Raw genomic sequence first — 27,755 nt, 5'->3', positions numbered from 1 at the left:
AAGAAACTCACGCATACAGCATACGGCGCGTAGTGACGATGTTATCGGCCCACGGACATCCTACGCAACATCACGACGACGCCGATGGCGATGGCAGAAATGCGCCTGAAGTGTACATACAACTTATATCACAAAAAAAATATAAGAGCAAGTTAGGGAGACAAAAATGCAACATGCGATATGAGAGAGTTACCTTGCAACTAGTTCGGCCTACTTAAGATATTTGGTTGAATTACGCTTCCTCAGCAGGTTGGATATCTTTTCGCCTTTCACCAAAAAGCGAAGTGTCATGAGAGCGTAAAACACAACAATACGTCCTTTTAGGTTTTTTGGCGACCACCAAGGAAGAAGCATGATGGATTACATGCAAAATATCCATGATACTATCACTGTAATGTTTGTGTTAATGGAGCAATAATACATCCTCCAGGGGTGTGATGAACCTAAACAGTTCGGGTGAGGAGTAAAGCAAGCCACCCAGGTCATTGTGCTCGATAAATTCTGCTTCAGGCATGCGACGCCTATGTTGTGCTGGAACCAGAAGGTGGCCAGGACAAGCAGGACAATTGCCTCGTAAGACAAACTTCGTTACACAACCAGCAATATGACATCACAGCCTTGAGTCGCTCCTTCTCAAACGATGCGGTTGTTCTGAAGCATTTTCTGTAGTAGACTTGGTGGAGGGCCCCAGTTCTTTCATGTAGAACTTCACTGCCAATACTCAGTTTCTGCTTTACTGTTACTTCTTGGTTTTCAAAGCTGAGGATGGAACTGGTTGTATATTCCGCTGCATTGCCATCTGTTACATTACGGGTAAAGTGATGAAATGATGGGATGTTTACCGTAAGCAAAAACTACTGTAGCTTAGGGTGCGATTGCAGCCTGATAGGATCCTTACTTCTTGGCTTAGTGGGGGCGTTAGCAAGTAGGTGTATCCCATTTTCTTTTGTAGGTAGTCAAGCAGCTCAAGTGGGCTGGTGAGGATGACTCTTATCTGTTCTGCTGTGGATTGCCTTAGGAGCTGCTTTTTGTCTGCATGGTCCTCCCATTGGTCTCCTACATAAGGAGAGTTCGGTTGGACAGTGTCTGTGGTATATGTACCAGTCATAACAGCAATCAGATATTTCATTCTTTCAAAGAACTTCTATGTGCCATGGATGTTGCCATACCATCTAAGCAGCTGTGCACGATAAAAAAGCCCGCGATGGACCATGTCCTAATGCCTCAAAAGCATAATTTACCCAATTTTTTTATTGTAGGGGATCAAGTGAACAGCGATGATATCTGGCATCGTTTTCTGGGTGACTTAATCGCTGTCGAGTTTGAATGCTTCTTTGACAAACTACAATGAAACTTGTCCCTCAGGTGTGTTGAATGTGTCCAAAGGTCGGGCGCGTACATTGTAACAAATGTGAAAAATCTGAGAAAATGTAAAGTAAGCAGTTGCTGCCAACAGAGCGGACTGTCTTGCAGAAAACTTTTTTTATGAAGTCTGTATGTGCAACTTCTTGCACGTAGTCCTGTTCCATGATGCCGCATGGCAGGTCAAGAAGTGGTCAAGAATTCTACAAGTAAGCCTGCCTTCTCCACCGGAACTGTGGACTAAGGTACAATCTTGGCTAATAGGCCGCTGTTGACGTTCTCGTGGCTTGCAAATCTTCCAAGTACCTGTCAGTTCAAGTTACCGTCCAATCAGTCCAAGTTACCGGACCATTACAAATATTCAGTGCGTAGGCCCGGTTCAACACGGTTTCTGCGTCGCTCATCGTAAGCACAGTCACCTCTGTTACGAGTTTTCCTTGAACAAAAGTTTGAAATTAATTCTGGCATTTCATGTGTCAAAACTACGATCTGATTTTTAGGCATTCTGTGTTGTTGAACTCCGGATTAATTTCGACCACCTGGGGTACTTTAACTTGCACCCAATGCACCTATACTCAGCATACATGCGTTGTTGCATTTCACCGCCATGGAAATGGCGCCGTCGCACGCAGGACATAATGGCACGACCTCGTGTTTGGCAGCGTAACTCAACAAAAGTTTTCTTGGTCGTCACCTGACGTTTGTGTCGATTACAGACACCTGAACAAGATCAGTTAGAAGCATGTATACCCTTTACAACGTATAGATGATGCACTCAACTGCCTCCATGGAGCGAGATACGCCAAGAAACAGTGCACTATCAGTAGGATAAAGTACGCTGGAAGCAAAGGTTAGCGATAGATACACTGAGATATGTTTTTGTTTACACACACACACACACACACACACACACACACACACACACACACATATATATATATATATATATATATATATATATATATATATATATATATATATATATATATATATATATATAGATATATATATATATATATATATATATATATATATATATACAGGAAGCTGAATAAACAGTGGAAAAAGGAGCAAACGCCCGACAAGGAGTACGGCTCAAATTACTGTAAGCCATGTCACTTCACTTATTCACGAAGCCCGTCATCCATATGAGAATTGTTTGACCAAGGTAATAGCATTTCCTATAATCTCGTTTGCTATCACGGTTACCTGGCATGCCCCGCTTTGCATGTTTACCGCCTTTAAAGCTCATTTGCCTGGATAATAAATGCAACCCCATAAAAGTTCGCACAATAAAAGAAGTTTCGTTTCGGTTTTCAGAAATTCTCACTTTACGCTGTTTGGATAATCTCCACTTAGGTGCCCCGCAGCTCTAAAACTCTAATAGACGTGTGTATATCTTCGCGTGCTGCTCCCTTGCTACGATATCTTCAGGAGGAGCGGGGGGAAGGTAGATTGGCCATTGGTCAATCTACCCCCCCCCCTCCTATGGGGGTTATAATAACTCCTTACAAAGGTGGTCATAAATAATTATTCTTAATGGATAATTCATACCTCGTTTGAGGGTCACGTTTGTCTTTATATTAATCAGCTTTATTGAAAGCCCAAAGAATGATTAGCAGTATAAGAACGAAAGCTATGCTGTACTTGGTTTCCGTGAAGGCGTTTTTCTGGCGGGAAAAGACACGGACGTTGTAAAAGTACGAGAGCACAGGCAATGTAGCTTCACCTGGTCTTCTTACCCAGCAAATATATTCCACGGAGAAGAGAACCAACATACAAATTGTTCATCCTCTCTTTCCCCCATGAGCTCAGGCAAGATACCTGGCTGCACATGGGCTGCAGCAATCATCTCGCAAAGGTAGGATCTGTTGACGCTCCATCCCTTTTTCTCGTCCCTTTTATATATCGCTTATTGCAAGCAAAACTGTCACGTGGTCGTGACGTGTCAAACAACTAAATAAAGAAACAGTGACCACTTTTCTCTTTCCTGAGGACATTCTATCCCTATAGGCAAAAAAGCCTCTACCGCAACAACGACTTTGTAAAGCCAAGATTGTCGCCTCGGAGGTTCCCCTGCCATTCTGCACTGAAGAACAATAAACTTTCTGTATCTACAGAGACTCCACAGAGATTCCAAAATATCCACAGAGGTTTCCACAGCTACCTTAGTTCTGCACAAGAAAAGTAGGAAGATACCTATAAAGAAAGGCGCCACACAAGGAGACACAATCTCTCCTATGCTATTCATTGCGTGCTTGGAATAAGAATCCAAGCTATTAAACTGGGAAGGATTAGGAGTAAGGAGCGACGGAGAATATCCCAGCAACCTTCGGTTTGCTGGTAACATTGTTCTATTCAGGAATACTGCAGACGAGTTACAACAAATGATTGAGGACCTTAACAGAGAGAGTTAAAGAGTGGGGTTGAAGATTAATATGCAGAAGATAAAGATAATGATGAATAGCCGGGCAAGGGAACAAGAGTTCAGGATCGCCAGTCAGCCTCTGGCGTCTGTGAAGGAGTACGTTTACCCAGGTCAATTAATCACAGGGAACCCTGATCATGAGAAGGAAATTCATAGAAGAATAAAAATGGGTTGTATCGCATACGACATACGTTGTCAGCTCCTGACTGGAAGCTTACCATTATCATTAAAAAGGAAGGTCCCAAATCAGTGCATTTTACCAGTGCTGACATATGGGGCACAGGCTTGGAGAGTGACAAAGAAGCTTGAGAACAAGTTAACGACCGCGCAAAGAGCGATGGAACGAGGAATGCTAGGCATAACGTTAAGAGACAGAGAGAGAGAGAGCGGTTTGGATCAGAGATCAAACGGGTATATAGACGATATTCTAATTGACATTAGCCGAGAAAAAATGGAGCTGGGCAGGTCATGTAACGCGCAGGTTAGATACCCTTTCGCCCATTAGGGTTGCAGAATGGGTACCAAGAGAAAGGAAGCGCAGTCGAGGACGTCGGAACAATAGGTGGGGCGGTGAAATTAGGAAATTCGTGGGCGCTAGTTGGAATCGGTTGGCGCAGGACAGGGGTAATTGGAGATCTCAGGGAGAGGCCTTCGTCCTGCAGTGGAGAAAAATGGGCTGCTGCTGATGATGATGATCGTGACGATCATGATGGTGAAGAAGAAGAAGCCTACCGTTGCTTGTGAGGAAACTGCCTTCGCAAATTGAGCGGATATTGCATAACAGCGAGAAAACTTCTACATTCTGTCTTGTTCTAGCATAAGGTAGCTTTCGCATGTAATGGCTATCGCAGCGCTAATTACAATGCCTTCACAAAGCCAAAGGTGATTGTATGTAGGTGCTGGAGGCTAGACGAATGGCCCAGATTAAGTGCAAGTAAGATCGACGGAGACAACAGTTTATCGACACTTCAGCTCAACCTGTATTCCGAAACATTTTGAGTAACGAATATTTCGAATGAACCGATGCAGTTCCAAAGAAGATGGAGATTTATTACAAGAGAAAAGCTGGGAGACTGGCCTTGGTGGGAAAGCATAAATGGCACATAGGTCTCAGTACATAGGTAAAATTTGTATTTAAAAATTCTAGTCAACTGCCACTCGCAGGTTGTGACTGCAAAACATCGCGGTGGAGCTAATGGCACACACTGATCACGGCCACTTTTGTGGGGATTTAGCTTAAACCCGCTCTCATTAATCCGTGTTGAGACTTCGTTAAGGCCAAGCTGAATTGGTCTCTTGCAGATTGCGAAGTTACACGTCAATAACCCAATCTGCACATCATTAACCTATGCAGAATAAGGCATGCTCTGTGGAATAAATGCATGTAAAGGGTTCACTTTGACAATTAAAAGGCTACATGTAAGTACGCCAGTCTTTTGGTAGCGGAGTTTCCTGCATAAATGAGCGAGACAATGTATTACCAATTCTGACACGAAATGTACGGTTTGATAAGTAACTATCGATTACGCCAAACATGCGGCCAAGCATGCCCATTCCTGCGAGGTCTCGGATAATTCCGTAGCGTCATGTGGTAATGTACGCCTTTTGCATATCTTGGAAAACAGCCAGAAAGTTATTTATTTATTTATTTATTTATTTATTTATTTATTTATTTATTTATTTAGTCATTTTGCCCTCAGGGCCAAAGGCACTACAGAGGTGAGTGGGTAAATATGCAAACAAAAAACAAATAAAACATAGACATTGCTGTGAGGAGTAATAACAGTGAAAAGTTTAACGTAACAGGTTCATATACAATGCTGGCTAGTGCATCGTGAATAAGTTGAATATCACCAATCGATGCTATGTCAGCGCGAAGGTGGCTGCACTCAATTTCTATGCGCGCTAGAAAAGAGGCAGAAAATGTTTTTGTTTTAGCGAATGGGATGCTAGCCTTATGACGATGATCAATGCGATGTGACAAATACTCTGTTGATAGAGTAAATTTGCTCTGAAGAGCAGTGTGATAGCATATTTTGACAAATAAATTCAGGTGGCAAAAGTTTCGACGAGCTGCTAAAGACGGTAGGGAAAGGCTGGCTTTCATAGCTGTTATGCTCGCAGTGCGATTATAGTTACAATGAAACGAGTTTCACATGAGTATGTTTTTCGGAAGCTATGCTGTTCCGACGTGAAAAATTATTTATCTTTCAAAATATTTTACCGGCGATTACGAAACTCTCTAATTCGAAAGTTGAGCGTAGCTGCATACGTGCTTTCATTCCGCGATATATTGGCTGACGCGGACAATCTGTCCCGCGCGGCACGTTGCAAACGGACCAAACTGTGGCACGACTGCCTTGCTAATGGGGAGATTGCGGGAGGCAGCACGTGGGTGACGCGTGGCCACGATTCATAGCATCTGCCGCTGGGAGACTTCCACTCATGCAGCGCTTTCTTTCTATACAGATAACGTGCGCTACGCTGGCGTCATCTCGTTGCCATCACCGCCGCAAAACCAGTCTGGCGGGGGCACTACGTTTTTCTTCTCATGCCTTCGCCATACCCTCCTCCCCCACCTTCCACTTTATGGTTGCGCTGCACCCTCCTCCTCCGTCTTCCTCCTCGCGCTCACTTCGCTATCGCCTTGTTCAATACGCGCTCCGCGTTGGCTCTTCCATTTTTCACAGTGCTGATTCGCTCGGTTACGTCGGCGCCGAGGGACGACGCCGATGATCGCCGCAAGAACGGACCGTATAAGCGCTGCGCTATAAACACTTCAAGTAACACTAGCGTGAAACTTATTCTGTACACACAAATGCATAAAGACGCCATAACTACTTGAAAAAAAAAAAGCACTACAAGTATCACAAGCTTATAGTATGTGGTTGTCGAAACACCTTTCTTGTAGGATCACTTTTCTGGCGAAGTAGTGTATTCATTAGCAGACAGTTCCCCACTCACCCTTACAGCACCTTTCTTTTATTACGATTTGATAAAAGGCTCCTAAGTCCGAAAAATGCGCTTTAAAAATTTTAGCGTGCTCTGACAGTTCAACATTTCAAGCATATAAAAGGCCTCACAAGCTCCTTAGGTGTAAGACAACTTATTGTTTGATGAAATCAAAATAACAGCTCGTTATTCACATTATTTCAATACCTTGAGTGTACCACTGTGCTGGAATAAAGCCAACGTCATAAAGATACATAACAAGGGATACGTTATAGAAGTGAAATATTATAGATTAGGGATTTTCTTTCGGTAATGCACAAAATATTCAGCAAGCTAAGTTCCAATACAAAAGAACTCGCCATCCCGGCCCTGCGAAATCGGATGTCCAACGAGGCTGTTGAAAACCACCGCTACGTCTGCTGAGGGAGGTATGCAATACTTTCTGGCTTTAGAGCAATACTAGCAATAGGAGTAACGGTAATTTTGGCAGCACGCCGCCGCCATATAGGAGCGCTGCTAGGACATTGAGATCAGTTGCTAGGTTATTAATTTTATATACGAAAGGCTAGGGACGTCACACACCGCGTCGCAAGCTGGTGTCGCCGCGGCAGCTTGAGCCGCAGTAATCTTTACCGGGAAACGTATGCGGGGAGCGCTACGTGCTTGGCATCGCTATCATGAGCGCCTTATCATCAATTATGTGGTTCAGATGCTTGTTTTGAGCTTGTTCTTTATTGAAACGTACACTGTTCCCTATGTTGTGTGCGGGATTCCAAAGAATGCATGCACTCTCCGCTTGACTTTGCTGAGTGATTGTAGCCTCTGCCTTAGGGGGTTATGAGCCATTGCATTTTTTGCTTGCTTACGGGAGCACGAGCCATTTATGATGATAGTTTTCTGTCGACGGACGCCTGTAATAAAGGCAGCTCTTCAGTCTAGTAAACCATGACGGCATTTCAGAACTGACAACCACTTAAATATCCTTACATCCACCCTAATCCATTTTAATTCACCGTCATTCACTTCATCGTAATTCACTTTAGTGCACGTCAAGTCACCTGACTCTAACTTCACAACTCTACATTATCCATCTTAATTCACCTCGCTCTAATTTGTACCAACTGTAATCCATTTTGATTAGCCTTGCTTCACTTTACTTTGTCTTCATTAACTTTACTCCTCCTTAAGTCGCTTTATTCTAACTTGTAACTTTAATAACATTCGTGCATTGTTTTTCACCTTAATTCACCTCAATTCACTCTAAATCACCTTATTTTATATTATTTCAAAATTTTACCCATAATTAACACTAATGAACGTTGTTATACCATTTACTGCCTTCTGTATTGCAACTGAGGTCATACCAGACGCGCATGACGTCACCTCCTTCCCATTTGATGCGCCGTCACTCGCCCAACGACGCACGCACGAGGACACACGTCGACGAAATGTTCGACGTGTGCACAGACGCACAGCCTAGACAAACCTTTAGTAAAGCATAACCGAGGCGCTACCGTGGCTTCGTAGAAGTGTGCTCGTCTCGCACTCCGCAGCCCGTATTCAATTACTACTCAGACCAAAATTTACCAATGTTTCTGTTCCATGGCATCCATTTACTTTGTTTACAAGAACCATACTGAGAAATGTGACTTCAATCCGAGCATTTCTTTTTCTTATTTTTACTCTTTGCGCCGCCGGCCATTTTGGTACCGTCGCTTGATCACGCCCGTTTTTTAGCCTCATGGGCCAGATAATGTTTTCGCATATTAATAAACTAATTTGTGGCAGAACCCATCTCACGATGACTGCAGGCGGCAATGCGTTGCCATGGAATCAGTATAGCCACACAACGTAATGCCACCGTCGAAACGAGTTATGTACCAGGCGTGTATTGCAGTGGGACTCCTCTTTCGTACTTCCCTAAGAACACTCGCTGTCATCTAGAGCTGCCACCGCGAAGCCTGCGCGTGGCCTGTGAAATGCAAGGCACGCCGATGCGTGCGAACGCTGAGAAGCGCGTCATACGGCGCCCAGACTCCTCTCTCACGCGTCTTTCTGGACACGCTCCGCTGTCTAGTTGCACTGTCGAGAAGTTCGTGTGTGGCCTCAGAGACGGGAAGTGTGGCGCGCCGCTGGGTCAATGAGCCGTCAGTGATCGAATAGGTAGCCCATGGAACTGCTGTGCTTAGGTAACAGGGTTCGAAACCGAACCTCGGACCAACTTGACTCACTGAGTACGTGGCAATCTGAACATACGTGCCGCTCTTCAACAAACCTCTTTCACGCCGACATGGGTAACTGGGTAACTAAATGGGTAACAAGATAAAGTAAATGTGTAACATGTGTTGACGCGAGACTGGGTGGGTACTCCTGTTAGGGCAAACACGCTGACGCCGATTTTGTGGTGGCGCTGCTAGATGGCTTCGTATGCCGCTGTAGTACATGCCTCGTGAATAACTAGTTTCGACGATGGCAATACGTGGTGCCACTATAAATATTCAATACTTATGCATTACCGTTGGCGGTCATCATGATATACTTGCTGCAGCATTTCTCTCGCATTAAAAATTAGCAATAAGAAAGATCGGCAGTGGTTACCTAGTACGTGGTTTTGTACTGAAGAGACTTAACCAGGAGTCGATGCGTCGGCGTGTTTAGGTTCGAAGAGATCGCTGAGGCACAGGAGAGCGCGCAGATCATACGACTGACGACCACCACGACGGGCAGCCACATCTTGCGCGAGCTGGGCTACTTCCCACCGAATACCCAGCATCTACCGGAGTTTACGCCGGTTCCCCGCGAGCTCGGCAACCTCATCACGATCGCACCCATTCCGCGAAACGTACATCCGGAACACAATCGAGGCAAGCGCCTAGCCCGGGCGACTGCATAGCTCAAACGCATAGACAAGAAAGTAGACGACGTCGCTTTCGGGGACGACGCCGCCTACCGATGCAACCAAGCCTTCGCCGCGGTAGTGGTCTCGTCCTCGCAACGGACCATAAACGCCGCCACGGCAGTCACACGTGACTGTGAGGTTTCGGAGCCAGTGGCTATGGCCCTGGCAATGCTCGACGACAAGCGAGAGGTAATATTCAGCGACTCGAGAACGGCCATCAAAGCGTTCGAGAGAGGAGTGGTCTCCGACCAGGCGTTACGCGTCCTCCGCGGCGTTTATCCGCGCACCCGTAAGTACCACGCCGTCATCTAGTTTTCCGCCCACCTGGGTCGGATCTCGGACGCCCCGCCCAACCTCAGGGACAGCGCACGACGCGTCGCGTGGGCTTACTGACCGCGCCGTCACCGCCGGGCAACCACGTCTCGACGAGTTGGAGGCGAACAGGGACGCCCCAGTAACGCACAACGAAATCACTAAACACTTCTACTTTGGACAACGTCTCTTTCCGCCCCGCACCACAAACTAAACAGGCTGCAGGCGCTAACACTACGCTTCTTACAGACACATACCTATCCCAACCCTGCCACCTAACACATCATCTACCCGGACGTCTACCCCGACGATGTGTGCCCCTCGTGTGGCGACCCGGCGACACTCGCACACGTGCTCTGGGATCGTAGAAACGCTCCGCCCGACTGTACCTCGGAAGAGTGGCAGAAGACCCTACGAAGTCCGCTACTCCAACAGACAGACAGAAAAACTTTATTCATAGCAAGTGAGTTTGGACTCCTCTGGGTCCCTGGACCACCGCACGGTCCCGCACTACGTCGAAACGTTCATGCTCCTTTTGCTCATGACGTCGGCAGCCCGAGCCACCGCAGTAACCTGCGATGTTGGGTCCGTCGACGAGAGCAGGACCTCCCAGTCCTCCCAGCTTGAGATGGCGGGCTGTCCCTGCGGGGGAGGATCGGCAGGGCAGCCAAAAAGGATGTGGGAGAGTGTGGCGTGAGGGTCTCCGCATAGGGAGCATGTAGGGGAGATGCCACAGTAGTGGGATAGCAGCTGAGGGGATGGGAGAGAGCGGGTCTGGAGGCGTCTCCAGAGGATCTATTGGGAGTGCGTCAGGGAGGGGTGGGGAGGAGGGTAAGTCCGACGGTCCAAACGGGGTATTTGCGTGAGCTCCGCAAAGCTGTGTACCCGCTCCCTCGAGAAACCCGGATCGAGGCTGTCCTGAGCCCGGCAAATTAAACCTCGGGCCAATTTATCGGCAGCCTCGTTTCCGGGGTTCCCAGAGTGAGCCGGCACCCACCGGAGCTCAACCCTGCGTGGTAAATTCTGGGTGGGGATGTTCAACAAATTCCAGGCAGGGCTGTGAATTCTGCCTCTGGCAAAGTTGGACAAAGCAGTCTTTGAATCGCTAAAGATGTATTCAGCATCCGAAAGGGCAAGGGCTAAGGCGATGGCGGTCTCCTCTGCTTCCTCAGGTGTAGAGCCCGAGGGAAGATGGTGAGTTAGGGGGCGGGGTAAGGTTGGGTTGTAAGCAACTGCTACAGCTTCATGCGTTGTACATGCGGCGTCCACCCAGATGGCTTTCTCGACCTGTCCGTAATACTTGTGGAGGGCATTTGCGCGAGCTACGCGGCGAGAGATGTGATATTGGGGATGGACGTTTCGAGGAAGGGGTTTCACTACAAGGGGTGTATGAATGTGTCGAGGAATGGCCATAAGGGTTGACTGATTAGCGTGTATGTTGATGCGAAGGGAGGCGAGGATATGGCGGCCAGTGGCGCTCGCGGCAAGTCTTAAATACTGCGTCTGAAGGTGCGCCTCAACTAGTTCAGGAAGCGTGTTATGCATGCCTAGTGCAAGGAGTTTGGCTGTGCTAGTGCTGCGAGGCAGGTTGAGGGCTGCCTTAGTTGCAAGGCGGATCATGGCGTTCACGCGCTCGGTTTCCGTGCAGTTCAGCTTGAGGTATGGAGTGGCGTACAGAATGCGGCTAAGCGTAAAAGCATGTACAACTTTCATGTTGTCTGCTTCGTCTAAACCCTTGTGCAGGGAAGATACGCGGCGTAGAAGCTGCAACACTGATTGCGTGGAGGCCTTCAGTGTTTTAAGGGTATGGTCATTGCGTCCGGAATCCTGCAGGTAGAGGCCAAGGATGCGCAGGGTGGGAGTGATGGGGATAGGGGATCCTTGTAAAGTGATTTGGATGGGTGAGTTAGCGGCAGATTTTGGTCTAATTAGGAGGAGCGCGGACTTAGAGGGGGAACATTCGAGTCCGATAGATGATACGTGAGCGGAGATCGTGTCGACTGCTAATTGTAGAGTTTCCTCAATTTCCCCGTCTGAGCCATGAGTGGTCCATGCGGTAATATCATCAGCGTACAGAGTATGTTTTAGGTGTGGGATGAGATTGAGCTTCTGGGCTAAGGGGATGAGAGCAATGTTAAATAAAAGGGGGGAGAGGACCGCGCCTTGCGGGGTTCCAAATTCACCGAGTGTATAAGAGGGTGTGCTGAGCTGATCAATGTGCAAGGAGGCAGTGCGGCCAGAGAGGAAGGCGCGAACGTAGTTGTAGGTCTTAGGGCCTACCTGTAGTTCCTGCAGTTCCCGTAAGATGGCAGCGCGTCGAATTCTGTCAAATGCCTTAATGAGGTCAACCGCCAGGATGGCTTTAGTAAGATGGGGGATGGTATCATCAAGCACATCGTGCGTAATTTGAAGTAGGGCATCCTGCGCAGATAGATGCGCACGAAAGCCGACCATACTGTGGGGGAAAAGGTGATTTTCTTCCATGTACGTTGTCAGTCGGGCAAGTATTATGTGCTCAAAGGTCTTGCCGAGGCAAGATGTAAGAGAAATGGGGCGGATGTTCTCGAGGGTGATGGGCTTGTGAGGTTTTGGGATAAATATAATTTTTCCATGCTTCCAGGAGGCAGGGAGGGTACCTGCCTCCCAGCACTCGTTAAAGTAGGTAACGAGGTGAGATATGGAGACATCATCAAGATTTCGGATGGCAGCATTCGTAATTTGATCTTCCCCGGGTGTGGTATTGCGCAATTTCAATAGGGCTGCGCGAAATTCAGATTCTGTTATAGGAGCGTCAAGCTGTGGTTGGGGTGAGCCCGTGTACTCGGGATGTTTGCAAGGAGGACCTGGGGTGGTATAGGTGCATTTCACCTGCGCGAGGAAGGCGTCGGTGTCCTGCCGATGATTATGAGTGAGGCGGCGAATGCTAAGACGCGTCTGAGTTTTAGATTGCGTGGGATCGAGCATATGGCGTAACAGGTGCCAAGCACGAGTTGTGGAGAGATTGCCTCGGAGGCCGTCACAAACCTGAGCCCAGTTAGCTTTGCAAAGAGTGGCACTATGTTGTTCTATTTGGGATTGAAGCTGGGTGAGTTTGAGTTTTAGTTTCCTGTTGTGCTTTTGAGTTCTCCACCTTCGCATTATGTTCTCTTGAGCTTCAAGAAGGTGGGCGAGCTTACTGTCGATAACGGGGGTGTCGGGGGTAGTATCGAGCGTTTGGGTATGTTGGCGAATGTCTTTCTGTAACTGAGTAGTCCAGGTGTCTAGGTCGAAGGGGCCCTGTGCTGGCTGCGCTTGCCTAAATTTACGGAGCTGATCCCAATTAGTGTGCCTAGCGGTAAACTTGCGCTGAGGTCGGCGATAGTTCACCGCTATGCGAATCAGGTGGTGGTCGCTGCCTAGTGTGGCTTGCGTTCTTTCCCACTGTAGGTGAGCCAAGTTTCTACCAAGCGTGAGGTCTGGGCTAGTATCGGCAGTAACACTGTTACCAACCCGCGTAGGTAGGCTAAAATCATTAAACATGGTCAGGTGAAGTAATAGCGTATTATTGTATAAAACTGTGCCTCTGTGGTTGGTGCGTCGATAGCCCCAGTCCACGTGAGCGCAGTTAAAGTCACCGGCAACCAGTAGGGGGTTTGATCCGGCCATTTGGGTTACGGATTTGAGGAGTGGAGCAAGTAGGTGAATGGGCTGTCGTGGGAGAAGATAGCAGTTAAGCATGAACAGGGGAGATTGTGCAGGGGTGTGGGGTAAAATTTCGATGAAGGTGTGAGCAATAGGAGAGGTAACGTCGTGCTCCGCGTAATGCAAGGTGTTACAGACGTATGTAACCACCCGAGGAAGATCAGTGGAGTCAGAGGGGATAACAGCGTATCCTGGCAGTTGCCTGCAAACATTGGCATCCTGGATAGCGATAATGTCTGGTGGGGACAAAGAATTGGCGATAATCTGCTGCAGAGGGTCGCGCTTTCGCCGAAAGCCCCTGCAATTCCATTGAATAATTTGTAAGGAATTATGGTGCCTCGGAGGAGCCATGTTGAAGGGTGGCGGGGCGAAGGAGGAGTGCAGAAGGCGGGACTGCGGGAGGAGAGGCCGCTGACAGTCCAGATATAAGGTTAGCTAAACGCTCCTCAACCTTGGCCATGATGCTAGATATGACCCTATCTATTATACCGGTAATGGTTGCTTCAATCATAGTCTGGCACTGTGCAGTGACCTGCGCAGTAATGCGCTCTGTTAACTTGGATTCTAGGTTTTGGGCGAGGTCCTGAAATTTGGCTTCCAGGTCTATAGGTTGGACTGGGCTCTCATCAGGCCTCCTCTTTTTCTGAGGAGGTTGGTCGGACGGGTTGGATGAGGAAGATGGGGATGGTGGAGTGGGGGGTAGAGCAGGGGTGGAGGTAGAGAGGGCTGCCTTGAGCTGCCTTACCTCATCCCGCAGAGCCTTCACGTCCGAGTCCTGGGAAGTCATGATGTTCGTCTTGGCAACCTTGGAAGCCCATGTAGAGGTAGACGGGAGGGTCGTGCTAAGCGGGGGAAAGTCCTTCTTGGTAGGGAACTTTGACTTCTGGGGCGGTGGGATAAGTCGTTTGGTGGCTGTATTTCTTGCCTTGCACGAGCCGGTGCCCGTGAGGTGCTGCCCCCCACAGAGAATGCAGATCGGGATGCAGGAGGGAACATCTTGCAGCTCATGCTTGTCCCCGCACCGCGGGCAGAGACCACTCTTGGGGTGGGGGCACACGTCGTGTCTGTGGCCCGGTCGACGACAGTTTGTGCACGCGTCTGGACTTCCCTTGTACGCCGTGCATCTATGCACTACACTCATGTAGCGTATGGTGTGAGGGACTGGGCCATGCGCAAATGTAATCAATATGGAAAGGGTCCTACCCATTCTGCGGGCTGCGATGATATCAGCTTCCGGGTTGCGAGTCTGGAGGTCTTGTAGCATCTCTTCCGGTGTTTCCGCCCAGTAGGCTTGCGAGATGACTCCGCGCGCAGCAGCGGGCGGCGGTGCGATGTAGGCGGCGACGGGGTAACTGGTTTCTTGAAGGATCACTTCCTTGATTTGGACGATTGGACGAGGTGAAGGGCCGTTGACTCGTGAGGTGTAGCGACCGTGAAGGTGTTATTCGTCGGGTGAATCCGGAAGTGAAACTCTCCTAGGTCCCGGTCAGCGGCGGTGACTCGCAGAGCTTTCATGAGTGGCTGCGCCATGGCTCCGTTCAAAGCGAGGCCTCCTCTTGGTCGGAAGACTACCCTTATAGTGCCGGGAGGGAGTGACGCAAGTTGCTTACTTCGCAATGCGATTGCGTGCGTCACGCGCAGCTGTTGTTGTTGAGCACGGTATGTCGGCTTGAAGGTCGCAGGGGCAGTGTCGGCCGGAGCACCGACGGCGGGCGCGGCAGGCTTATCTCGAACAGGGGCTGCATGAGGAGGCACAACCAGCGTTTCCGGGCTTGGTTTGCCTCCCTTGTACGCGCGGAGTATCGTGGTCCACTCACTGGGTCTGAACGTTGTCGGGTCGAGGTCTTCGCCCTGCGATTGCACCTCCATGGCTGTTGGGGGTGGGTGCGCTACCAGTGATTGGCCTAGCCTCTAGCGAGGCAAGACCCAGTGCGGCGGCTGGCCAGGAGCAGACTTTCCGACATCGATACGGTCCAAAAAAGTTCGGATGTAGGTTTAGCGGTCGGCAGCGGCGCAAACAGAGGGGATTCGTGCGTATTCCGTGGCGACTGGCACACACAGCGCACGGCACCTCGGGAGGCCCGGGCAGGGGGCGACGGGCAAAGCTCGCGCCTCGGGAGGCCCGGGCAGGGGGCGACGGCCAAAGCTCACGTCGGATCGGTTCGGAGTGCGCGCCGACGGCACGTACGTTCTCTTCGGGCAGATTTCGGGGTCCGGAGAGCGCCGACGGCACGTCCGCTCACTTCGGGTGGCTGTGGTCGAGTCTCAATACTCCAAGACCAGCAACGGGCCCGTCCAGCAGGCTCGCGCAGCGGCCGCCCTGTCGGTCCCTGCGTGGGAAACGCCCGTGCCGCCTGCAGGACCTTTCATAAAATTTGTCCAATCTTAACCATGAAAAGCTGAGGCGCCCCTTGTGCCCATGACATTTCCTACATGACTATCATGGACAACATTTACAAATAAGTGCGCCGGCCACGCCGCAGCGGTAAATACCGAAGATTGCATTCTCGCTTTTTATACAAAATCGCCCCCTTAAAATTTTCAAAAATGTGTATATAGCCAGAACAGCCAACTTCTGTGCCGCGCAAATTTTAATTCATGACTGCAGAATGAAAGTACCGATTTTTCTGTCAGCTTTCCAAGTTCAAATTTTACTCTTCTTACTACGGAGGAGGTGCGGACTAGGTAAACGATGCCTGCAGGCATTGTGAACGCACAATATCACCTACAAGGTGTGATTCCTTCCCTGGCTAGGATACGTGATCAGGCGCTGCTATACTTTTGAAAAGCTGGTACTCGTGTAGCCGATAGCGAAATAACATTTTCCAATCAGACTGCGTTCCACCCGCGAATTGTGCTGTTCATTCTCTAATATACGCGAGCACGGGTGCTTGCACTAAACACTTGGAGGACACTGAAGCTTCCTCTTTAAGATTGGGACACTACAGTATTCAAAGATCCTTGACTGCTTCTCACGCTTCTCGGTAACTTCAGCTTATGTAACCATAATGTTTACCGGGAAATGCTGGCGACGAACGCTATGCACGAAGGCCAGCTTTCTGGTTGAAAGGCCTCTTGCGTGGGCCAATCTCAGGGGACGTGCACAGCCGCGCCAAAGAATTACACCATTTTCAGGTTTCTGTTATTGCTTAACATATTTAATATTTAAGTCTGGGATGATTTAACACAAAAGGCATGCGCTGTCGGTATTTTCTTTCATTACATTTGTTTGTGGCCTGTCATTCTCAAAATTCCGAGGAATAGCTTTGTCAAGGTATGAGCATCTTTGGTGATAGAATGCTGTGGCAATATAACCCAAACTTCTTCATTCCCTTTTCTCCCTCTGCCCGTTGTCTTGTTTCAACTGTTTCAACTTCTATTTGTAGGCCGTCATAGGATTGCTTCATGTCTTACTTCGGATAATTTGGGATACTTTTTTTCACGATGAAAATATACAGCGCAGTTTTTACGCAGACCGTTAGCAAAGAGGACGCACACAAGCGCTGATAACAGCAGATATTTGGGCGAGTTTGTACAAGCACGAATTCTTTTTTTTTAGCAGACAGAAAATTTTTTTATTAAATTATGGGGTTTTACGTGCCAAAACCACTTTCTGATTATGAGGCACGCCGTAGTGGAGGACTCCGGAAATTTTGACCACCTGGGGTTCTTTAACGTGCACCTAAATATAAGTACACGGGTGTTTTCGCATTTCGCCCCCATCGAAATGCGGCCGCCGTGGCCGGGATTCGATCCCGCGACCTCGTGCTCAGCAGCCTAACACCATAGCCACTGAGCAACCGCAGCGGGTTTTTAGCAGACAGAGAGCAGCAACAGATTTTAAATTTGGTTGTTGCGAAATATTTGGTTAGTTTCCAACTTCAAAAATCTTGAATAGTTCCTTTTCGAATACGAATACGAATATATAGCATGCAATATTCGATTCGTATACAAAAGCTCGGATATACAAAACTTCGCCCACCCCTGTTGTATTTAAGAATAGTGAAATTTTTATTCGCAGACACAATCGGATAGCGCAGTGCTTAAGTAATACTGGTGTCACGCGGCCATTTTGATGGCAATCAAACCCGATCCTGATCCGAATTCTCGACAGCGATTGGCTTCCTCACGCAGCTTGCGCAAAGGATCCAATCAAGACCGAGAAATTCGATCCGTATTAGGCTTGATCACGATCAAAAGTGCGCCGTGTGACACCCGAATTAGTATTCGAAAGCTTCGGATATTCACACGACCTTATAACGACAAAACAATCGGTGAAATAAAAGCGGCCTTCACTGTAGTACTTCGTCAGTTCCTTGTTCTTTCCCCTGGCTATAATGCAAGCATCAGCGGAGAGTCATACGCAGGTACGACATTCGCGAAAAACTACAGGCACGAGGCTCCCTAAGCCACGTGTGTATGAGGTAACATTTGTTATCACGAGGTGCCGAAAGCTGCGTGAGGGCGCATGCACGTTGCCCAAGCGTTGTGCCTTAATCATCCGACTGCGGGATGTTTGTAAGGAAATTTATTTACGAGGTTGAATAAACGGTGCGAAAAAAAGGCGAAAACGCCCGGCAAGGAACACTATAGCGAATGAGTGCGGTCGTTTCCGGTGTGCTTCTCTAGTGCGTCACTTTCTCGCTCTCTCTCTTTTGCGCTGTTCTGTGAACTATGAAATCACGCATACCTGACCTGCTCAACCTAGCGTTCTTGTAAGCATTTCCATATTGGTGCCTCACAGGTGCCAAGTGTACAATGATACAGGCATGCTGTATATGCTGTACATGAGTAGCCACGCCACTCCAAAGATTCTGTTCCAGAAGCCCGTCATCCGAATAATGATTATTTGACCAACACAAGGTCATTTCCGATAATCTAGTTTGCTAACAACATTACCTGGCACGCGCCGACATAAGAGTACACTGCCTCTGAAACGTGCTTTCTTTTAATAGTAAACTGGCCTCGTTTCTCCCGATGACAGCTACGTCATTGTTGTTTTATCTTTATCACTAGCCAAGCAGCTTCGCGACAGCATCATGAAATTTAGGGCAATGAAAAAGTTTGAAGATACCGTAATTCTTTCCGCACATAGCAATCAGACTTCGAGAGAGACTATTGAGGCCTACCATATCAAGAAAAATAGACCGCGTTGTTGTAAGCATGGCTTCATTAACTCTGCATGACAGTTAATTAGCACTTTTAAACCGCTTCATAGTATAGCATTAGAATACATGGTTTTGCTGTTTTCCTGTGCACTGGTGAGGACATCATGGATGGGAGAGCACGTGAGTGTAGGTAGTAATACTTAAGTATATATATGCTTTATAATAAAGCTAGCTGCGAGTCCAACGCTGTGCTGTATCTTTAATGGTTTCTGTTTTTGCCGTCTTGCGCTGCCCCTTCAGTATGTTGAGCCAGTACCAGCGTGCCCAAATGAATTCTTGTACAGAAATAGTTTTGTTTCGGTTTCCCTAAATATTGTTTTACGTTGCTTGGATAGGTTTATTTTCCATTTACGTGGCGAACAGGCGTAAGGCACTGATATGAGCGTACGTAGTTTCAAGGGCTACTTACTTGCTAAGGTTCTTTTCTTTTTTTGCTACTGACATTATTGTACTTCCTATTTAAAGAAATGCGGCGTAATGTTAAGGTTATTGGAACTGCTTAAAAGGGTAGTGTTTATTAATATTTCTGAATGGCTGTTTTATGTCTGCTGTGAGGTTCATGCTTGTTTTTGTTTATTTTGATCAGCTTTCGTAAAACCACAAATGAAGATTTGTAGTAAGAACGAAAAGCTGGGCTATACTCTGTTTTAGTTAACACATTTTCTTTTCTGGCGGGTAAAAACACGGACGTAGTGAAAGTACGACAGCACATGCACTGTAGCTTTAACTGCCTTTTTTTCGTAGCAAGTATATAGCACAAACAAGAGGCTGAACGTACAAACTGTTCCTCCTCACTTCATCCCATTTGCTGATACAAACTACACGGCTTAACATGGGCTGCAGCAACCCTCACGTAAAGGTAAGACCTGTTGACGCTGCAGCCCTATTTCTCGTCCCATCGATTATTGCACGTAAAATTGTCATGCGGGCGTAACATCTCAAAGAACGAAGCATAAAGAACGCTGACCACTTTTCTTTTTCCTGAAGTCACTCTGCCTCCATACACATCAAAAATTGCTTTCCCGTAACAACTACCTTGTGAAGCCTGGATTGCTCCCTCGGAGGTTCACTTCTTAAGCCTGATCGGCACTGAAGGACAATATGCCTACCGTAGCTTCTGAGAAAATTGCCTTCGCAAATGAAGCGTGTATTGCGTGGACGGAAGGCAACTTCGCAATGGTTTCTTGTTCCCACATGAGATAGTTTTCGTATGTAAAATCTACTAATACGCTATTTACGCAGTCCTACGTAAGTAATTAATTAAATTATGGGGTTTTACGTCCGAAATCACTTTCTGGTTATGAGGCAAGCCGTACTGGAGGACTGCGGAAATTTTGACCACCTGGGGTTCTTTAACGTGCACATAAATCTACGTACACAGGTGTTTTCGCATTTCGCCCCCATTGGAATGCGGCAGCCGTGGCCGGGATTCGATCCCGCGACCTCAGTCCTACGTACAAAGGCTGGGACGTTGCTGGCCGTTTTATGTTGGCGTCGGTGGTCAGATGAGTTACCCGTATTAATTGCAGGAATCGCCAAATGAGAGAAGAGTTTACGGACACATAAGCTCAAGTTGTAGTCAAAAACGTTTCGAGTAGTAAAGATTTCAAATGAATCTCCGCAGTTCAAAGAAAGGGAGACATTTGTTAGAAGATAAAAACCTGACAGATTGCCCTTGCTGGGAGTGCATAAAGCGCACCCGGTCACCTCACATAGGTAAGTTACTATATATCCAGAAAACTGAAGTGAGTTGACAATCGCAAGTCGTCACTGCAAAACATCCCGGTCGGGCAAACGGCACACACAGAGTGCAGCCACTGGGTCTTCGTCATAGTCATCGCTGAAGCTGGCACGCATAAAGATACCCGCTACAGCCTTAACTACAGTGTTCTAGCCTGCAAACTCGGCCAAGGGAGTAAAAAGAGAAGAGTAAAACGGAAGCAGAAGGAGAAATTGGAAATGACAGGAACATAAGAGTAGATGCTTATGAGTAAAAAAATTCGTCAAAATCCATTTTTGGAGGTTCTTTATCGTCTTCACTGCGATTAACATTTAAGGGCGCACGTACTGTGGTGATGGCAGATTCGTTATTGAAATAATTGGTAAAGATTCATTTCGTGTTATGCGATCATAAAGTTAATGTATTTTCTAAGAGTAAAGAGAAGTACGTGATTCACTTGTTAAATATCTGCAAGTGATAAGTACAAGCATAAATTGTGGTGAAAGAACTTATTTTTAATAGATTGGCAAGATTGTTAACTTTTGTGAATTATGAAAGGCATATACATATGTACAGATTTTTAAAATATTGCACAAAATTCATTTTACGTTTACGCGTCATAAGTCGTGCATATATATAATTTATGTACATCACGAAGTGTGCGTGGTCTTGGCCCCCGCGCGCCTGCACCATAACAAAACTGAGAGAGCCAGCCACACGACGCGTCATGCATGAGCCGTGTACTACAGCCGAGCTCCTCCCTCGCGCTCCTCTGCGCCATCCATTTGCGTGGCCACCGAGATTCCATTCGTGGCTCGCCGATGCGTGCCAACACTGAGAATTTATCCCTCGCTACCCGCGGGCATTCGTGGCGCAGCGCTCTAGCGTCAGCCTGATGTGCATGATGAAACCGTTGAACGTGTGTTCGAATCTGCAGAGCGCCGCATAAATCGCAACGCATTTTTTTTTTTTTTACTGAGAAGTGCCGGCGTAAAAGAAGCTAGATATGTAGATTGGCACAAAGTGGTTCAAGTAGGCTGAGAATGCCCGTTGCGAATAAAAAAAACTAGAAACATTATTACACTTGCATGTTCTATTCACAATCTGCTGTTCAAGACAATACATAAAGCAACACTAGCGCTGATTCAGTTCACACTGTTCTTTTTTGTGTGTGTCTGTGTGCATGTGTCTGTGTGTGTTGTTTCACACGCGGGGAGCCTTCGTTGTTTAGTAGCGAATTTATACAACAGAGAAACGCTTCTCGGAGCCCTTGAGTTCGTGTCTGTTCCAACGCCTGGCTTGTCACTGCCTCTGTAAGCGAGTTCATTCAGCATTATTTCCAATAGCACAGCAAGGGAACGTATATCATGTACACGACGTTAGACAAATATGCGCTGGAATTTTTAGGGATTATTTGACATGTGCAAAAAGGACCAACAGTAATAAATTTAACTGCCTAATATTATGCGAAGGCAAGAAACCTACTTTTGTGCCTAGTGGATGTTTGCCGTCTGATTTCCACTGCACACGGCGAAGTTTTTTTTTTTTTCATAGTCGGTCTTCTTAAATAATAACCCAGCTTTATCAAAACTAAGGCTCCCACCCTAATGGCAGCTTGGTCAATTCCAAATGTCTTGGTTATGTGCGCAAATAGTATAAGGCGTAGAAGGCGTAGAAAGCGACGTAGAAGGCGTCAACGCGGATCCCATGATAAGTCGCATGCAAAAGCCTAGCCCAAACACCCTCGGTCCTTATTATGTTTTCCTTTGGACAGTTAAGTCGCCATCGCAGTAGGGAACTTCAGAGTGCAGAACTTGTCATACTGTACCTGTTGCCCTCCAAGAATATCTATGCGCGGAAATACAACATAGGCGATAAATAATTGGCAGGTAATGCAGTTGCACTAATCACTGAGACGCAAAACTAAAGAGGGAATACCAATAAAGAACTTGGATTCAACGCACGCAAGAAGCAAATGTTCGACGAGGATTCGCGCACTCTAAGAGTTCGCGGACGAATCAGTCATGACACAAATCAGTCAACCATTCGCTTATAGATCAAATATTCACAAAAAAAGGAGGTCATCTGACGACAGAGTCCACTACAAGGAATACTGAACCTCCAAGTCATGTCTGTGAAACACAGAAAGAAGAAAAAGAAAACTGCGCTTACAAATGCTTTTACAGGAGCGAAAAAATTTGTTTCGCTACGTCTCAAAGATAATATGTTGTGCACACACGTTAAATTGTTAGGTGGCGGTTCAGCATCAAATATTTTGCTGCACGTAATTAGCCCCATCTCGCAACTAAAGTTCAAAATAGACTGGCGATGCCTAGTTCATCCACGTATGATAACGATCGGTTCACACAAAGGGCCATCTCACCGCGATAAAGGCAGAAAGCAGGGCTAGTTGGTGTGTCATCATTAATCAAAAGACTAGCGCATATAACAGGGACACCGACAGAGAAGAAGACAGGACGAGCGCTCGTCCTGTCTTCTTCTCTGTCTGTGTCCCTGTTATATGCGCTAGTCTTGATTACTGATGACCATCTCACAGCTGTCAAAGCGTACTTCAGCCAAGTTCCATGGGGGTTTGTTGCGAGTATCAACTTCATGGTTGTGTTATTTCTTACAGAGAATTCAAGGGAAAACTCCACTCGACCACGTTAGGGTGGAGAGAGCTGCCATGTCGTTGTCCTGCCGCCGTGTATATTACAGATGCAGCTACATCGTCAATGTGAAACACCGTGCAATTGATTCCGGTTTGCTGACAGGTCAGCCATGGTGGAGACTCATCGTTATCATCGTCGTGCTGTGGTCGCAATCGTGTGATTAAGGCTACTGGTGTGCATGAGCCTGCTCCAGATATGGAGGTGGCTAGAAAACTTAGCGTGATTACACGACAAGTCCGGTTATTCGTATGAAACGCCCCAAGTTTTCAAAACAACGAAGGTATTTCGTCGCGCCACCTCGCACTGCATATGGACAACCTGAACTCGGCCAACGCGAGACTACCCTGCTTTTCTGGCTTTGCCAGGAGTGGCTTTTACGAAGCATTTTGCCTTCCATATTAAAATGGTCGAGAACACTACATCTGATAACTGTGGTCACGAGGATAGTCTTGAAGTCATTTTCTGTGGCTGTAGTCAGTGCAGTGTACAGTGACAGTTGCTCGCGACTGCTCTAGCTTGCATTTATCACAGACCAATGTTCGAGCAAACCGTATTTCTAGTACCAACCCCGTAAGCCATCAACAAACCTGCACAAGGAGGTTTAGCCTGTATCGGCATTCATAGGGCTGCGCGTAATCCTGTGCGGTGAAGATTGCCGTGATCGTGACTGTTATCTCTCTCACCTTACATTTTTATCTTTCTACGTCCCCTTGCGCTAGGGTAGTGTTGGTCAACCTCTATCTTTAGCCTCTCTCTACTGTGGATTTGACGAGATTGATGTTATTAAAATTTTTTTTCTGGCAGGAGGTTTGCAAATGGGTGCTTTAGTGCAATAGTCGTTAAACTGAGCGAGACATTGCAGTAGCTTTGTTCTGTTAGAAATACGTGGTGTTCGCAGTGTTGGCCAACTCGATGTGCAGTCGTGTTCATCGTAATCTTATCGGACGGTTAAAAAACCGCAATTATTCGCCCTTAGCCATTGACACAAAAGTTCGCACCCACTTAAAACTGCGGTATTTCACAAACGTTGCAATTCGTCACATATAAACGGAAACGGTATTTCCGTTACGGTCGTCTGAAAGCAATTTTTCCAGAACTACGCTTTTAACATTCCTGCTTGAGAGGAATACTGGGGAGATGTACGGGCCGCGTTCACTGACCTTCTGCGTCATGGACGAAGCACACCAGTTGTTTATTGTGACTAAAGCAGTTCCTAAAAAAATAGCACGAGAGGCTCGCGATCTGTAAACGGGGCAGGATTTCGATATAAAAAAAACAACTCGCAGTTCCTGAGACGGTACCGTCATGAGGGCCAAAGTAAGAAGAGAAAACGCAACGGCTCTAAACGCCGAAAGCGGACACCGCAATTTGTCATACGGCGACGTCAGAAAGTGCTCACGGCTCGCGCGGCAGTACGGAGAAGCTCACAACCTAGTGCCAACGTACACTGAACTGGCAGTGCTGGCCACATCAGGCAAACGCAATTACTTCGGTCATACGGCATGAAGCCAACAAAGGTCTGGATAATCGTGGTCTTCACATCAACCCTGGAGTTCATTTATTGGTGAGCCGACTTATGTTTTCCAGACAAAAATTTGCTTTTCACAGAAACCAATTGCTCAAATATAAAATACCACTTTTACAAGTCTTCTAACTATTGATTACTGAGAGTCACTCTGTTTTGACACATCAGTGAAGATGTACGTGTCTGTTCGAATGTATCATTTAGTGAGTATGAACCTGACAAAACATAATATATACTCATTTGCTGTACCTCCCGTCGAGTTGGCAGTTCATAATAGCAAGAATTTGAGGCCCACTAAAAATTTGTGCTATCGTAGTTTACCAACTCCATCAAAGGCTCAACTTATTCAGTCAAAGTTCTAGTACAACGAACTGCACTTGTGTGTCTTCTTGTCATTGCAACGGTCTTTTTTTTTTTCGCCAGCACATTGCGCAAACAATTAGCGTTCACAACAAATACCTATTTGAAAGGTCATTTGCTCAAAGCATAAATACATTCTTTTTTCTCTCTTTCCTTTGGCGTTACGCCCCTAAGCGCGAGGACCAGGGATCAAATCCTGGCCAGAACAGCCACATTTTGATCTGGGCGAAATGCAAAACGCCCGTGTACCCTACTGTGGGTGCACGTTAAAGAAATCAACATAGTCAAGATTAATCAGAAGTGCCCCAGAATAATATCATGGTTATGACACGCGAAATGGAATTATTTTATTTGTCGCAAATGAAGATCAAATTACGTTTGAAGCGACTTGAATGCAAAATAGAAGCTCGAAACCAATAAATATACTGATTCCGCAGTGCACTAAGAAAACTAGTGTGTTAAGCGCCACATCTCAAATTGAGAGTTCAATAAAACGCGTATCAAGACAGTTGTATCATCAAAGCTTGACACAATATACAGGGTGTCCCAGCTAACTTTAGCCAGAGTTTAAAAATATGCAAATGGCGCGTCACTGGACAGAACAAAGGTAATGCTGTTTTCCGTCGGTTTGCGTTACTCAAAGTATTTTTTTCATTCCGCCTAATGAGATAATTAGCCTTAATTATTGAATCAACTTTTCAAATATTATAATTCGATGAAAAGTGTCAATGAGAAAATTCAAAGCGACATCAAAAGCTACCAATACACCTTTCTGGTCCTCAATGCGTGCTACATAAGTGTTTTTTCAAGCGTGAAAGATGCCCACGATTACACGCAAGGTGCCTGGAGCAGCCAGTCGCGCGGCAATTTTTCATGTCGCTATACAATTGTCTAATTAACACTTTCCATCTAATCATAATATTTGAGAAGTTGATTAATTCATTAAAACTAATTATTTATTTAGGCGGAATGAAAAAAATTGTTTTAGTATCTCCAAGCGACGGCAAACAACATTATCTTTCTGGTGTACAGCTATAGCAGGCATTTGCAGATTTTTTACATTCTGGCTAAAATTAGCTGGGACACCCTTAATATGCTATAAGGTAACACTCGATGCGGAAAAAGGCACGCGTTATTGCAACATAAACATCATCTGATCTCTGGAAGATGTTGAAACCAGTTATATATGCAGTATACAGAAACTAAACGCGCATTCCCCGCTCTCACTGCTCTAGGATTCATGTTTTCTCGACATTTTTATACAGGATCTATAGAAAGATTGAGGTGCCATATAACATGTTCAAGCAAGTAACTTGCGCTTGGCATCAATGAATAATTTCTGATATACTGTTGCGCTGAAAAGCACCCCTTTTATAGAGACAAAAATGTACTAGCTAAGCCTCAGTCACTGGCCGAGTTTCGAACCGCACGAGTCTAATAACGCTGCAATGTGTCCGTAATAACTGCAGATAAATGACAGGTTGTTCCAGTAGACAACGTGACATCTCATTGAACCTTCAAGCGCTCTACCTGTAAAGATTGCTGTAACCAGCTTAAATAGAATAAATTAATCACCTGCGCTACTGTGTGTATTCCCATTTTTATTTATTTCTGTTGCTTTGTTTTTGTGGCCACACAGAAATATGTCGCTTCGTTACTTGCACAGTAAAACAAGCACCCGAACCTGTCATATAAAGAAACCCCCGCAGCGGCTTCCTGAAAACAGTCGTCCGCTCCGTATTTTGCTGAAATTTATTGTTTGCTTGAGATGGCACTAAAGGTAGAAGTCCTCATTTTAGCGGGCGCCCACCTATACGCAAACAGAAGTGTTGTTTTATTTCGTGAAATCATACCTAATTGCACACTTGCATATTAAACCTTGTGGCATTATTCTTTGAACAAGTAAACTAGCTTGGCACAGTGCAAGCGAATAAATATTTTGCGGTTCTCTATTATGCATTGTATGCTGCAATGTGACGATACTTCAATCAGTATTACCCCCCGTGGTTGCTCAGTGGCTATGGCGTTGGGCTGCTGAGCATGAGGTCGCGGGATCGAATCCCGGCCACGGCGGCCGCATTTCGATAGGGGCGCAATGCGAAAACACCCGTGTACTTAGATTTGGGTGCACGTTAATGAACCCCAGGTGGTCCAAATTTGCAGAGCCCCCCACAACGGCGTGCCTCATACTCAGAAAGTGGTTTTGGCACGTAAAACCCCTTAATTCTTTTTCAATCAGTAATGTATGTATTTTTTTTTATTGTTGGCTGCGTAAGCATGTGCAAAATACAAATGCATCGTTTTGCGTGCCTATTGTCACCGTTGCTGTGAAGCTGAACAACCATAGTTGTCCAACACATGTGACGAAACTAACTGTTTATTGCGCGACCCTGTGCCCAAAAAAGAACTGACACTCAGCACAACGATAATACCGAGCACATTCGTCGATCCTCGATAATCTGATCTGCGGGTCAAGCGCCTCGCTTTTTATACATGACTTGTCGAAAGTTACAGCGTAATCACTGTTGCCCGCATGCCTTCCAGAAAGTACTGCCCAATTGATGTCGCACACACCATCTGATTACACAAGGTTCTGTGACATTAGACGACGGATAAAACCAGCGATAACATTCGAGAAACTTCAGATACAGAAAGGCGCGTCTTTCCCTGAGCGTT

At 46.6% G+C, this 27,755-nt stretch overlaps 1 protein-coding gene and 1 long non-coding RNA gene across 2 annotated transcripts in view; both read right to left on the bottom strand.

Moving 5' to 3' along the window:
* LOC140213090 (uncharacterized) overlaps nucleotides 1-27,755 on the bottom strand; it is a 269,839-nt gene that overhangs the window by 86,480 nt on the left and 155,604 nt on the right. The gene's annotated exons all lie outside the window — the stretch shown is intronic.
* LOC129384043 (uncharacterized) lies at nucleotides 10,388-15,002 on the bottom strand. Its single transcript, XM_072284367.1, has 2 exons — nucleotides 14,380-15,002; nucleotides 10,388-10,595 (listed from the first exon to the last, which is right to left on the bottom strand). The coding sequence occupies exons 1-2, from the start codon at nucleotides 14,896-14,898 to the stop codon at nucleotides 10,464-10,466; spliced, it is 651 nt and encodes a 216-aa protein (XP_072140468.1). The 5' UTR covers nucleotides 14,899-15,002; the 3' UTR covers nucleotides 10,388-10,463.

Source organism: Dermacentor andersoni, chromosome 9, assembly GCF_023375885.2.
Source record: "Dermacentor andersoni chromosome 9, qqDerAnde1_hic_scaffold, whole genome shotgun sequence".
Lineage (NCBI taxonomy): Eukaryota > Metazoa > Arthropoda > Arachnida > Ixodida > Ixodidae > Dermacentor > Dermacentor andersoni.
Note: the sequence above shows the minus strand (reverse complement) of the source record. Positions and strands in the feature narration are given on the sequence as shown.